This window comes from Ursus arctos, unplaced genomic scaffold, assembly GCF_023065955.2.
Source record: "Ursus arctos isolate Adak ecotype North America unplaced genomic scaffold, UrsArc2.0 scaffold_2, whole genome shotgun sequence".
Lineage (NCBI taxonomy): Eukaryota > Metazoa > Chordata > Mammalia > Carnivora > Ursidae > Ursus > Ursus arctos.
The window spans coordinates 41,566,500-41,580,468 of NW_026622874.1; the positions used below are offsets into that span (position 1 = coordinate 41,566,500).

Genomic DNA, 13,969 nt, shown 5'->3' on the forward strand with positions numbered 1-13,969 from the left:
TTTTTTGTGCCTCATTGGACCAAGGCTGCTTTCTAAAACCTTTGCCCCCAGTTTCACCCTCTCTTTGTGCAGGTAGGTTTAGCCATTGGGATGAGACCACCTTGAGGATCAACCTGGGTTGTTGTTCTTTTCCTCATTGTCTGTGCCTTTTTTGAATCTCCCATCAAGGGCTGAGGAATTTCTGTCCTTTTGGCCATAGAGAGAAGATGAAGCTGGGGTCTCTGTGTTTATAAATATGTGTGCATTTACTGGTCAAAGCAGTCACTAACTTGGGAATAAAGTTTATATTCCTCTACTGACGTTCTCAGTAGGGGGCAGAAAGGCGCCAGTCCCACAGCCTACCCTTGCACTGCTATGGACAGGGAGCATGTTCCTTGGGGAACACTGACCTTGTGCCCCCACTACTGCTCTCCTCATTCTGGCCATTTGCTGCCAGCTTTCTCCCAGTGTTTTGAGGAACACTGTTGAACGTCAGCATTTCTAGTTGCCCTGCATCTGAGAGAAAAAGAGTCAACATGATGGGGTCACTTATCTTACGGGCACATTAGGCAGGTACTAGCAGTCATTTGCGGAGCTTCAGGAGAAAGTCGTTGGCACAGTCCAGTAATTATCAGGTGCCCACTGTGACCAGAGTACTAGACTGCTGTCAGGAGTATCCTCAAGAGAAGTCCTCAAGGCTTGAGCTTCTCGAAGTTCAGGGACCCATGACTCATATGTTGTGGTGTGTATGTACATAACAGCGCCCCCCCCTCCTTTCTTTGGAGAATACTTGGAAGAGAATTCTTAGTTTCTCAGAAAGGATCTGGGCTATGTAATCACCCCCAAAAAGATTTTATAAAAATATTTTGTAGTACAAGCTGGAATACACACATGTATAGACATTTCACGGTGTATTTTTAAGTAACTGAGAACTGCATTTTTGTAAAACAATCCCTATAGGTCTTTGCTCTGTGTGTTGTACTCTGATATTTTCTACTTTGTTTTGTGTTATTATGTCCTACTGTTTTCTGTTTCATTTTTTGAGAAATGCTGGGTGATAACCTGCTACATTGATTTATTAACCCTACTAATAGGTTGTATCCCAGTTTGAAAAACATTGTTTTAAGAGCATTGGTTCTTAAAATTTGGGTGTGCATGCTATTACCTGGGATGTGTATTTAAAATGCAGATTCCTGGGGTGCCTGGCTGGCTCAGTCAGAGGAGCGTGCAGCTCTTGATCTCAGGGTTGTGAGTTCAAGCCCCACGTTGGGTGTAGAGATTACTTAAATAAATAAAACTTTCAAAAAATTAAAATAAAATAAAATGCAGATTCCTGAGCATCACTCTGGCCCTAGTGAATCAGAATCTCCAGCAGAGGAGCACAGGAACCCATATTTTAGAAAAGCCCCACAGGTTACTCTGATGCAAAGGGATTTGGGGTCCCGAAGACTCACACTTAGAGAAGCTACTCTCAGACTTAGGGGCCTGGCTGCTCAAGGCTTCAGGTCATACACTCCCTTGGAGATGGCAGTTACTAGCCGCTGTCGTCTCAATCTGCACTGAGAATCTCCCCATGGATTTTTCCTTCTTGGATCTTAATTTCCCTTGGTAGTCCTCTTGTTTTAAGAACTGCTCTGGCCCTTCTGGAAGCAGAGAAGGAGTTAACTGAGGCCACAGAGCAGAGAGGGAAGGAACTCCAGGGTCATTTTACACAGCGGCTGGGGTGTGGCCCGGCGCTTCAGTGGGTGCCCAGAGCCAGTCCCAAATTAGAATGGGGTGGGATTCACAACTGCTTTTGCTAGTCACTTGCCTTTCATGTGTAACCACATGCAGTGTGTCAGCATGCTGTCCGGCGCCGTCAGGCACCAGCAGTTCTGCTCCCTCTGGGTTCACGGACCCTTGGTATTCGGGTTATGTGTTGTCTTGGAATAGCTCTGTGCTCCGGGGCTCGGGCAGCTGAGCATGGTCCATTAACTCTTTCAGCACCAGATGCTAAGGGCTTCTTAGCTGAAATAGAGCAATGACCACCATGAAATGAGAAAATGATTGCTACTCAGGAGACCTGGTTCTCGCCCTGCTCCAGCACCTGAGCCTCGGTTTCCTCATTTTGAAAATGATGTGCGGTCTAGACTCTAGACCCCTAGAAAGTCTCTTCTAGATCTGAAGTTCCACGATGCTACTTTTTGTACCCTCTGGCTTCTCTCTCTGCACTAGAACAAGTCTTTCTTCTAAAGTCTCTTCTAGGTTGGGCACAGGAGAGTCACTGAGTTGGGAAGCGTCCAGAGAACCCAAATGATAAGTTAATAATAACAAAATGTATTCCTCTTTAGTGCACCGATGAAGCAAAAAATTGATAAAGCCAAGTTTATTGCAAACTTGGGTAATAAGGCCTGGGAATTTTGAGACATGTTTGTCTTTTTAGACATGACTCTAGCCACTTTGTTTTGTGGGTGTGAACCCATTGCATGGACTGTCAAGTGATAATAATAGTTACAACAGTAATAACAAATGATGATAATACTGATTCATAGATGTAGGGCACTTCAGTGTTTATGAACTTTTTTTTATGGGCATCACCTTGTTTGACTTGATCTTCACAACAGCCATGTGAGTTAGGCAGGGCAGATCTGCTGTACCCATTTATTTTCTTTGAGTAGCTAAAAAAATGTTGAGGCCCAGAGTGCCTCTGTGGCTGATGTAAGATTACCCGGCTCTAGCAACGGGCAGAACTAAGACTAGACTCTAGGTCAGAAGCATGGTTCAGGGTCTTTGCAGAGTACCACCCCGCTGGGATGGGGTACCATTGTTCATCCTTCCTTACAGATCTGTAGAACTCAGTCATCTGCTAACCTGGAAATTGATCAGGGCATCTCTTACTCCCCCCAAACCTTTAAAATTTTGCCAGCAAAGTATCGACATGGGTAATAATATGCTGTCATTTAGAGCACATAGCCAGTGGGCGTACAAACTCAGTCAGTCAGTAGCCACCCAGATACATGCTATAGCATTGTTTGGCAAGATTGATGGCGGCTGAAGATGCTAACTATTCATTAAATGGATTGTTCTACTGTGCTTAACATTTACAAGATTTCTGTGACTGTGGCATCTGTCATTAGTCAGTGCTGATGAGGTACTGCCCATTTCTTGGTGATAGATGGTCATTGACCAGTCCAAAATATACCCTGTCCTCAAGAGACTTCCTTCCAATGAGGCAAGATAAATATCAAAATAACACATGAGAGGGTGCCTGGGTGGCTCAGTCAGTTAAGCGTCTGCCTTCAGCTTAGGTCGTGATCCCAGGGTCCCAGGGATCGAGTCCCGCGTTGGGTTCTCTGCTCCTCAGGGAGCCTGCTTTTCCCTCTGCCTCTGCCTCTCTCTCTCTGTCTTTCATGAATAAATAAATCTTTAAAAATAATACATATGAGAACTGATAGCAGCGCATGCAGCTGATCCGATAACTATTTAGACTTCAGTCCATTTAGTTCTGTAGTTTCAAAGAATCAAGTGCTATCTCTTTATTCCTCCTTCTTCATTGTTGTCGTGAGCCACGTAAGGGAACTCATTATCCCATTAACAGGTATGCAGGAGGGGAAGGTCTGAAACTATCTCTTTATTCCTCCTTCTTCATTTTGTCGTGAGCCATGTAAGGGAACTCATTATCCCATTAACAGGTATGCAGGAGGGGAAGGTCTGAAACTTAGGGGTACTGTTTCTTCCCAAGCAGCTTGTGGGTACTTGGCATGCTTCAGCACATTTGCCAGGCAGGAGTTACTGGCTGTAGTTCAAGCTTCTCTGTTCGTGCCTGGTGCCAGGGAGATGCCTGCTCCCAAGGTAGTGGTTACTGCTTTGAAAATAAGTGTGGATTTTTGGGTGACGTCATTCCAGTTTGGCACAGACAGGTATTTCTCTGGAATGAACTAGCAGGGGTGAGCCAGGCTGTCTGTCTCAGTCATCTCCCAAGATTTCATTCATTCAAAAATCTGTTAACACATCTGCGTGTATTTTTTTTTTCTGTATGTTTGTCATGTGCTGTAATTACTTATGGGGTTTCTGGTGACATCTTAATTAACTAGAGAAGAAAAAACTGAAGATATAATTGTAGAGTTATTCACAGATTATTCTATGGAATTATTATATAAGGGATATGTGTAAACTGTAATGTAGATGGTTATAAAATCTTTTTAAACTGAGAAACATAGATTTTTTTTTTGTTCCTTGCTCATCAATCATACCTTTGTTTTGTCTTTTGCTCTTGCTATGATGTTTTATTTTAAGTGAATTAGTCAGCTCACACCTTTTGATATGATCACAGCCTATTTTGGGGGGCTGTCAAAGGATGGAAATGTGATACATAAATGAATTTCTCAGCCTTTGGTTCTATGGATTATATTGGGGTGGGGTGCATAGTGTTTGTTCTCTAGTATATAGATGGTACCCAGAGTACACAGGGAGAGGTTATACCTCCCTATCGTTCTGAGAATGCTAGTGGCAAGACAGAGAGTACAAACAAAGAGAAGGTCCAGGTCTACAGAAGCCATGGAGAAGGCTGTTGGGCAAGCAGATCCTCTATGTCAGCGGGACCAGGGTTCCGTAACAGATCAGGGTACAAATGAGCATTGAGACCAGGGTAAGATTTGGGTTTTGGCTCCTGGACAGTTTAGGATCAAGAAGACCATGTGTTAGATCCAGGAGGTTCTGCAAACATGGGAGAAGCAGGTCAGAAACAAGAATGTTGCTCCCTTTATCTCTAGTGCCCAGAACCTAGTAGGTGCTTAGTCAGTATTTGTTGAATGAATGAAATAAGAAGATCTCTAAATAATGAAATTTAGAGATCAAGGACTCAGAAAAGGGACCTGGACAATAAGATGTCAGAAATCTAGGCAAGAAATCTGAATGACAGAGATTTGAATCTTGTGTAGACACCCTCCACCGCTGCCGGGTCTGGTCTTCTGGGGTCCACAGAGCTGCCTTGAATGATTAAAAGAATCTCCAGCCTCCCTCTCCCTGCCATGAACACAGGGCGGGGTGGGTGTGGGGATGGTTGAAGGGAAAGCTAAGTCTCCTGTCTGTCATAAATTAATGGAGACATCTTCGGTTAGGGTCTACGGTGGCTCAGATTTGAGAACCCCTCCCAGTTCTCTGACTTAACCCAGGGGGAACGTTGGTCCTATGATCATTCAGGAAATAGTTATTAAGATGTCAGACACGATGCCAGTCCAGTTCTCAACTTCAAAGCAGAGTCTTAAGCTTTCAGCTCATGGACATGCCATGATCCCAAGGGTGTGGCTGGGCTCCCTGGAACTAAGCCAGAGCCACAAGAATTCCATTTCCATACAGCGCTTCCCCCAAACCTGATTATAGGGGACAATTTAGACTATTTTGAGTAAGGTGGGTACACCACTGCTTGCATCCTTTCTAATCATCTGTCTAGGCTACTGAAGACAATTTGTGGGATTAACTTGTCCCTGAAAACGTGAAAGCTCGTTTCTCCATACATAGAATATACGTTTTTGCCTTTGGCCCTTTTTATGTCTTGGAGCTCTCCTACCCTGATCTCACTGCTGGCAAAGCTGAGGCAGAGCTGTGATAAGCCCCGAGAAGTGTGCCTGCCCCCTCCCTCCCTGCCTGCTGTCTTTGAAAGATGCCTCCAGGCTGCCACCGCACTCCTGGGTTGCACAACCAGCAGCCACCATTACAGGCAGAGTCTTTTTCAAGTCACTTCCCACCTTGGTGATTTTTCCCCCCTCCTTCTTTTAACACCTTCCCCAGCAAATCCCATCCATCCTCTGGCTTATCTGGGTCAGCAAGGGTCTGATTTTATGCATGGCGCTGTCACACCGTAAATCCGCTGCAGCTTTGCCTCTCCATCCAGCCCGTCTGCTTCTGTCAGCATCAGCAAAATGCATAATAGAGAAAATAAGCCAGAAAGTCTAATAACATTCATCTGAATAAAATAATCTCTTTGGCTGCCTCAGTTCATTTCATTTTAATCAAGATGCCAGGAGGGAATTTAGGCTTAAAAAGCCAACTCCCTGCTTGTCACTAGTTCCCTGTCCAACTGTCACTAAATGATCCCTTTTATTAAGCGGGTACTTTTTTTTTTTTTTTTTTTTGGTCTTTTTATATCCTCTTCATAGTTAGCTTCTCTGTAACATACATTGAATGCATTTAACTCATTTCGGGTTTTGTCTATCATCACATACATGTCTACTTTCGAATGTGAGAAATGGTATTTTTCTTAGATGGATTGATATTTGCCATCCCCATGGACAGACTGGCAGGTTTGATAGGAATTCCGAGAAAGAGGAACTCAGAGGAAGTGGCTGAAGCATCTCGGGCCCTGGTGATCTGAGTTCCCGTTGGCTTCCTTCCTGTCTCCTTCAGCACACAGTTCCCTGTGTGGAATGCACGACTAAGATTGTTCTCCCCTGGTCCTTAGGGGAAGGACAGTGGACGATTAGATTCTGCTCTCCCGTTGGTATCTTCATCACATCTTCCCAGAGACATACAGCTGCTTGGTTAATTGCCTATTGCTGCTGTCTTATCCCCACCATTCTTGGCCAAGGGCTGTACGTTTTCAGCAGGCTGTGCTCTTGGCCCTGGCCCAGGGCCGGGTGATGAGCCTGTTGGAAATTGACGAAAGCCGATCCCAGTTTGTTTGGAAATAAAAATAATACTATTTCTTCACATTTGTTCAGTGCTTTACTGTGGGTGTAATTCTTTTGCATTCAGCATCTCATTTTAGCCGCACAGCAGCCCTGTAGGTGGGCAAGTCAGGGGCTGTTGGCCCAAAAGGAAATGGACCTCCGTAGAACAGTGCAGCTCAAGCCATCCACTAGTGCCAAGCTCGTGTCACGCGTCCCTTCTGCAGAGCTGTGAGCACAGCAGTTCTTCATTAAACAGCACCTTCGGCCAGGAGGGCTTCTGGGATTTTACAGTCAGGCTTTGCAGATCTTTAGGGAGCAAGACGTACACCAACGGGGTTCGTGTCCGTTTTATAGGAGAGACAACTGGAACGGAACAGAGGGGATATGGCAAAAAACGGAAGTGTAATAGGGAGGCCAACTTGGACCTTTCTAGAATTCTCTCTTTACCCGAGATATTGTAGAGAAATCCTTTGGCGCTTTTGCTGCTAAGTTTGTTGAACATCCATGAATAATCTAAAGTTGAAGGAGAAAAACTGGCCTAATGGATTTGAAGCTAATGATTCAGCTGTGCGGGTTTATCCTTTCGGTGCATTTATAATGATAATCTCTTCTGTGGGTGCATAGCCAGCTTGTGACTTTCTGGGACTCCTTTCTTTTTCTTTTCTTTTCTTTTCTTTCTTTCTTTCTTTTTTTTTTTTTTTTTTTTTGACTCCAGAGTCATTCCCTCTCAAGTGCAGTATTATGTTTTCTTGATCTGCCTCCCGAAAAAAAATTTTAAGTAAGAAAAATACTTCTGGATATTTTGTCTGCTTTTTAGGGATTAGCGTTTGAGGAGGTTTGCAGCTGTTCAGTACATTCCTAAGGGATGCAGACCCTTTTCTTTAAATGCCCAAGTATTACACAACCTGACTCCAGGGGCGGGGAGAGTAAAGAAACTGTACAAACAAATGATAGATGGAAAAGATATAAAGACAAATTTCAATCTCCTAACCAAACGAAGTTCCCTTGGCTCCAGCAGCCCCAAATAAAATAAGGCTGCAAAGTGGCTGAGGCAGGAAACCACTCTAGCAGAACCCTCATATGCTCACTATGAAATCACGTCTCGTTGACTTGCTTATTTTCCAGCCTGAAGTGTGTTTCATCTTTGTTCGTGTTGGCTGGGAAAATTGTCTCTATGGTATATCCGCCATGGCCCCAAAATAAATAAATGAATTAATTAAAACACCTCGGTTGAAAGGAGGAATATGTCCAAGAAAATCTACAAACTCGAAGAACTAAAAATATTGCCTGAAAAACTGCATTAATAGTAAAAGAGAGTAGGGACCCGTACCAGAAACAGACAACAGAGTTTAATACTATCTTGAAAGGCTTTTTTTTTTTTTTTAATAAAAATCGTGCTTAGTATCCCCATACATATAGCAGATCCAAAGCAGTGTTTTATTGGTGTAAATCCACTTTTAAAGTGCATGTTTATGAAGAGTACTCATTACCGGGTCAGTCAGTGAGAACAATGAAGCTGTGTTCATGATCCCAAAATATTGAAATTGGGATTATAAATCAGAGTTGCAGTTTTATATCAGTTTCAGCATCCAGGTTATTTCTGGTTCTGATTTGGGTTGCCCAAAATCAAGAAACTCCTGATTCACACAGATGAATTATAATCTTGAGCTAGTTTTAAACTGGCCTAGGTGCTTGAAAAAGGATATTTTTGTTTTGAAGTTGAATCACTAATATTACCTAGCAGCTATTCCTGTCCCCGTTGAGAAACATTATTGAGTAAGCATTAAATGTATAATGTATAATAAGCATTATTATATGTATAATAAGCATTAAGGCAATTGATAATGATGGGATGGTATTGAGCATTCTCACTACCCAACCATGGTCTACCGTGAACCCAGCATAGGTCCCTGAGCCTTCTGTGGCATGTAATTGAACTTGGCCATTGTGTGTCAAGTCATGTGCTCACCTGCATAGCTTTACCTAAGGAAGCACACAGCCTTGAATTAAAAATGAAACCTGTGCAGAGCAACGTCCGTTCTAAACAACAGCACATTTTTCAGAAGTTCAAGTACACTCATTGGTTCTTATTCCAAGGTTTGCACAGAACGAAGCTTGCCTAGCAGCCCAAGAGACATGGTGATAGCGTGAACCGCAGGGAATCTGGATCCCTTACACGTTTAACTGGGGGCTGCTCATTTGACTGGATGTGTCACAGTTGTTTGAATTTGAAATGTGTTTCTCTGCAATTCTGGAGTTTCTCAGAATACACTTTAAAAAGTCCTGCTCGCTGAAACCAATAATAGCCATTCCACCACCTGCTCTAAAGGAAGTATATGTGCTAAAAGTTTGTTACCACTTTAGAACTTCTTTGTTTAATTATAAATATATAATTCTGAATATATTTACAAATTTATTAGTTTTAAGACGTAAGGCTTTTTATTTTAAAAGATTCCCACTTCTGCCCATCCTTTTTATTAACTCAAGTTTGTTTACTCATCCTTTCTTCTGAGGGACCCCTTGGGATTTATGCTCTGTATCTTCTTCCATGGTATTCAATTGGTTGCCTCTCCTGCCTCCACTTGTGATCTGCATTGTACATTTGTGGGCTAGCTGGCCCTTTGTTCATACCTCTGATGTTCTTCTGTATTACAGGTCTTTCTCTCCCACACTGCACTATGGTATCAGCACTTCTACAACTAAAAGCCCCTAATACTGTACTTTGTTCATTTCAGATACAAATGTTTATACGTTTGTGAAATTGAGTTGTACCATGTATACGTGTGTGAAGTGCTCTAAGGAAAGACCTAATAGAGACCACCAACCCAAGTCCACCCATAAGAAGCAGACCGAGCAGTTGTCAAGTTCAGATCTTGTAAGATCTGCTCTTTTAAAAAAGCAAGTGTAATTGCCTGATATATTCCATGCTTACAGGGGACATGGATACTTCGCCACCCAACAAAAATGTAAATTTGATTATTTAGGATTTGGTAACTGAAACTGATTTGGAATGCATTTGAAAGTTTTCTTGCAGTGAAAACTTCAAAGGTCACTGAGTGCCTGTGCTCAACTTTGAGTTTAGGATTGTTTCCTATTTGCTTTTTTTGGTTTGTTTTTCAGTTGCTAAACATTTTGAAGGGAGTGGATTAATTACATGTTTATCTCTCTCCCTCCCTCTCTCTCTCTTTTTCTCTCTTGGCTAGAATATATATGTTTCCATAGAAATCTTTTGATTTCCCTAGAACAGTAAGAAGACATAATGTTGCCAAAGCGGTCATAACAGAAGTATTAGGTATTCTCACTGTAGAGGTGTGATGTCTGGAGCAGGGGTGGGGGGCAGAGAGAGAACAATTTCAGTTTGGACTCTACCACTCATTGGTTTGTAGTAGCTTCTTAGGGCTGGTTAGACGATACTTATTTGATGTAATGGTCTGAAGTGTTCTGAAGCCAGAGGAGGTGTAGTGTGATTAGCTGCTAATCGTTACCTTACTACAGAATTAGAAAAGCCCCTTCTAAAGCTGAATTCTGTGCTCTAGGAATCACAGCCTCCCGACAGCCTCCAGCTCTGAATGCAGGCAGTGCTGACTCAGGAACCAAGCCACTACCACTCACTTTCATTGCATTAAGAGTCTGCCTGTAGGGAGGGAAGAGGAGGAAGAGAAATGAACAGGTTGTGATTGTTTGCAATGATTAAGACCATTCTCTACACTTACACGGCTTGGTTTTGAATTCCAGCATTGCCACTTTTTAGCTATGTGAGCCTAAACAAGAAATTTAAGTTTTCTCAGTCAACTTCCCACATCTGCTGAATGTGGTTAATAATACGCCCTTCATCAGGCTGTTGCAGGGTTCAAGTTAAACAATGTGAGTATAGGGCCCAGCCATGTGCCAAGTGCACAGTAAGCACTCGATAAATAGTACAACAAACAACCCCTACTTTCGGTTTCTCTTTTTAAAGAAGTCCAGCTTGCACATGCAGAACTTTCTGTTGCTTCATCAGTGCTGCAAACTGGGTAGATGGATGATCAGTATATTCTTTTGGATCACAGTGTTTTCATTAGAAATGAGCGCCTAGCTTTGGCACTTTACTGCTCCCCTCAGGCTGTCGAAGTTTTAGAAATACACGTATTCAGGTATGGTTTGTGCTCTTGGTTGTAGGGGGCATGACATAATGGTTCAACCAGTGAACTCGAAACCTCCTTAGATGTGTTCTGTGGGCCCAAAGAGGTTAGAGACTTTTTTTCATGGCAAGGGCCTCAAATGTTGTTTTTTTCACTGAATCCTAATATGAATAAATGTGTGGGGAAGTGGTCTGTAGCGCTCTTGTGAGTTTTATCTCTAGACCTCTAAGTTTTGTCTCCAACCCTAGACACAAACCAAATGTCTTAGTGGCTAAGGTTATGGACTTTGGAGTCAGACAGCCTAGACTTGTCCTAGTCAGATGACACAGAGCTGTGGTTCTATCCCTGACTCCTTCTTACTGTCTCTATGACTTCTTACTAGCTGTGGGCAAGTGACAACTTCTCTGAGTTTCAGTTTTCTAATTAGTAAAATGGGGATAATGGTAGTTCTTTTCTTACAGGAAAATGATGAAACTTATGGGATAATGCCTATAAAACATTTACCAAGCTCCTAGAATGTAATAGATGCTCAACAGATAATCCTGCTTCTCCTCTTTCTCCTCCTCTTTCCCTCTTCCTCCCTCCTCCCTCCTCTTTTCTTCTCATTATTCTTATTTTCTCCATAGGTAGAGAGCACTAGAGGTGCAGGCTTCAGGAAAGATACCTATTTCTGGCTTGGCTTTGATCACTGTGATTTTATGACATGGACTGTATTCATAGCCATTGGCCCTGGTTACTCACCAACACTGATTTTTTTTTTTCTCTCGCTGTTTCTCTGCAGGAAGGATCAGAATGTTCTCTCTCCAGTCAACTGCTGGAATCTCCTCTTAAACCAGGTGAAGCGGGAGAGCAGGGACCACACCACCCTGAGTGACATCTACCTGAATAATATCATCCCTCGATTTGTCCAAGTCAGCGAGGACTCAGGAAGACTCTTTAAAAAGGTATATAGCTATTTCTAGGCATAGAGCTACTTGGGTGGAGCGGTGACACCATCTTGGATATAAGAGAAAGACTATTGTATTGGCCTAGTTAAAAAGGCTTTCCCATTGGTCACTCCCTACCATGGTCTTGTGGAGAAAAAATACTGGATAATCATTCTTTTCTTTCTTTCTGAGTTGAATTAATAGTAGTCCTGGGAGAGTAACCGTTTGCAAGGTACAACCCCACCAATGGCAACATAATTCATAATCTGCATATTTTAGTGATGATGGTGTTTGCCTGATTTCCTTGAGTGATTCGTGAAGCTGTTGGGATTCGGGAACCTTCAGTGTCATTTCAGGTTTTCCTCTTCTAGTTCATGTATGTTTGTGATTTGGTTTAGTTTTCTTTCCAAGTGCTCATCTTGGCCAAGGTGAACTCATGAATTTGGTTATTCTTATCATGATATATCTTGGTCTTTGGGTCACTGAATGCTTTCTGAAGCTCAGTTGTTTGTCACAATTCCTTGGGTGTAAGTTGAAAAATCTGACCAAGGAAAAACTCAGAATTAATTGTGGTACTCTTAAGAAACTTATACAAAATTGACCTTACCTGTCAGTGTTGGAAGTAGTCTCTTGGAAACTAAGGAACCTCTTTTCTAAGCTCTCTCAACCTGAGCTTTCAATGAAGTCACTGTTTCATGGCTTTTGGTTACAAATGGAGGCAAAAACCCCAGCCATTGTACGTAATGTACCATGTCTAACATTCAAGCTCTGATATCCCCAGAGGACTTTTCAGAAGGCAAATAATCTTCCCACAAGTTCTAGGTATAAAGAGGGTATATAGGGCTATTTTGTTGGTTTTATATATAGGAAATTCATTGGTTTTCATTTGACAAGATCCAGTGTTAAAATTTGAGGCTGGGAGAGAAAGGACTTCAGTAAACAGGACTGTGGTTTAATAGTAGCCAGTTTACCAATTCTTAACCTTACGAAGTTGACCAGATCTCAGTAGGACTGGAATTAGAGTCCAGTTTCTTCTGTTTACACCAGCATGAAAAAAGAACTGACTTAGAATATTCCATCTACATAATGCATCTGTGTGGGGGCTTTTCCTGTGTCTTAGAGACAGGATATAAAGAGTAAAAACATCTGACAACGAAAAGAAGGAAGAGAAAGAGAACTCCTCCCGGAGTTCACCGACTATTTTTAGTGGCCTGGCTGCGCTGCGGTTGGGGCGATACTTCATTTAGGGGTGAAGGTACTTTTCACCATTTCCTCATGGTTTCCAGCATCTGCTCTAGCTTGTCATTCATCCGAATTATTCTGCACACTTGGTGATGTATGGATGTGGCTAAAATGAATGGCTGAAGTTAATACTGTACTGAACACTGGAAATATGCTAGAGAGTAGATTTCAGGTGCTCTTTTCACACACACACACACACACACACACACACACACACACACACGGAACTGTGTGAGGTGGTATATTAATTGGCTTGACTATAGTAATCATTTCACTATGTGTTACATCTATATCAAATAATAATGTTATACTCCTTAAATGTATAGCTTTTATTAGAAAAAAAATTAAGCCTATTTAGGTAGAACCTTGACAGTAATCAGATGCCACTTCAGCTCTTCTCTGCAACCTTGACAGCCACTTAGATTATCTCTAGAAGGACAGGGACTGACTGATCATTTCCTCCTTCATTTTCTCTGTTCATCTGAGAAAAAACTTCTGTTGGGCATGTTCAGCTATCTAGACTTCAGCCAAGCTCTCAGTTCCCTTTTCTCCCAGCTTTAGAAGGTTAGAGAAGAGCCACGCCAGGGAATATGACAGCCCCTCCCGATCTCAGAGATGTGTATGCTGACGGCAGCCCCTTATCGAAGCCACGAGTGCTTCTGGTTCTTCAAGTACCATTCACATATCCAAGAGCCCAAGTGCATGGCTCGTAGAGAATATATGGGGTCTTTGCCCTGCAGAAAGAAAATCTGCCTGTGAACTATATTCCTAGCCATGGTCTCAGAGTTGACCTCCGTAAACTGTGCATTTCTTTGCTGGGGTTGTAAGGAAGAATTTCTCATTCCTCACAGGACTATTTATATATTACATTTCACTGAAGAAAGGTGCATATATCATGGGCTTATAGCTACATGCATTTTTATAAAGTGAACACGCCTGGTAACTGCGCCCAGATCAAGAAACAGTTGATTTAAGTACCCTAGAAGCTGCCCTCATGCTTCCTCCCAGTCCACAGGGGGTTCGGAGGGGTGGTCACAACCCCCAAGGATAACAA

The 13,969-nt window shown here is 42.5% G+C and overlaps 1 protein-coding gene across 1 annotated transcript in view; it reads left to right on the plus strand.

Annotated features, from left to right (window-relative positions):
* Positions 1–13,969, plus strand: part of SRGAP2 (SLIT-ROBO Rho GTPase activating protein 2) — a 210,580-nt gene that overhangs the window by 105,457 nt on the left and 91,154 nt on the right. The window contains exon 4 of the mRNA XM_057315097.1: positions 11,529–11,691. Within this exon, the coding sequence (XP_057171080.1) occupies positions 11,529–11,691 (163 nt within the window). The remainder of the gene's footprint in view (positions 1–11,528; positions 11,692–13,969) is intronic.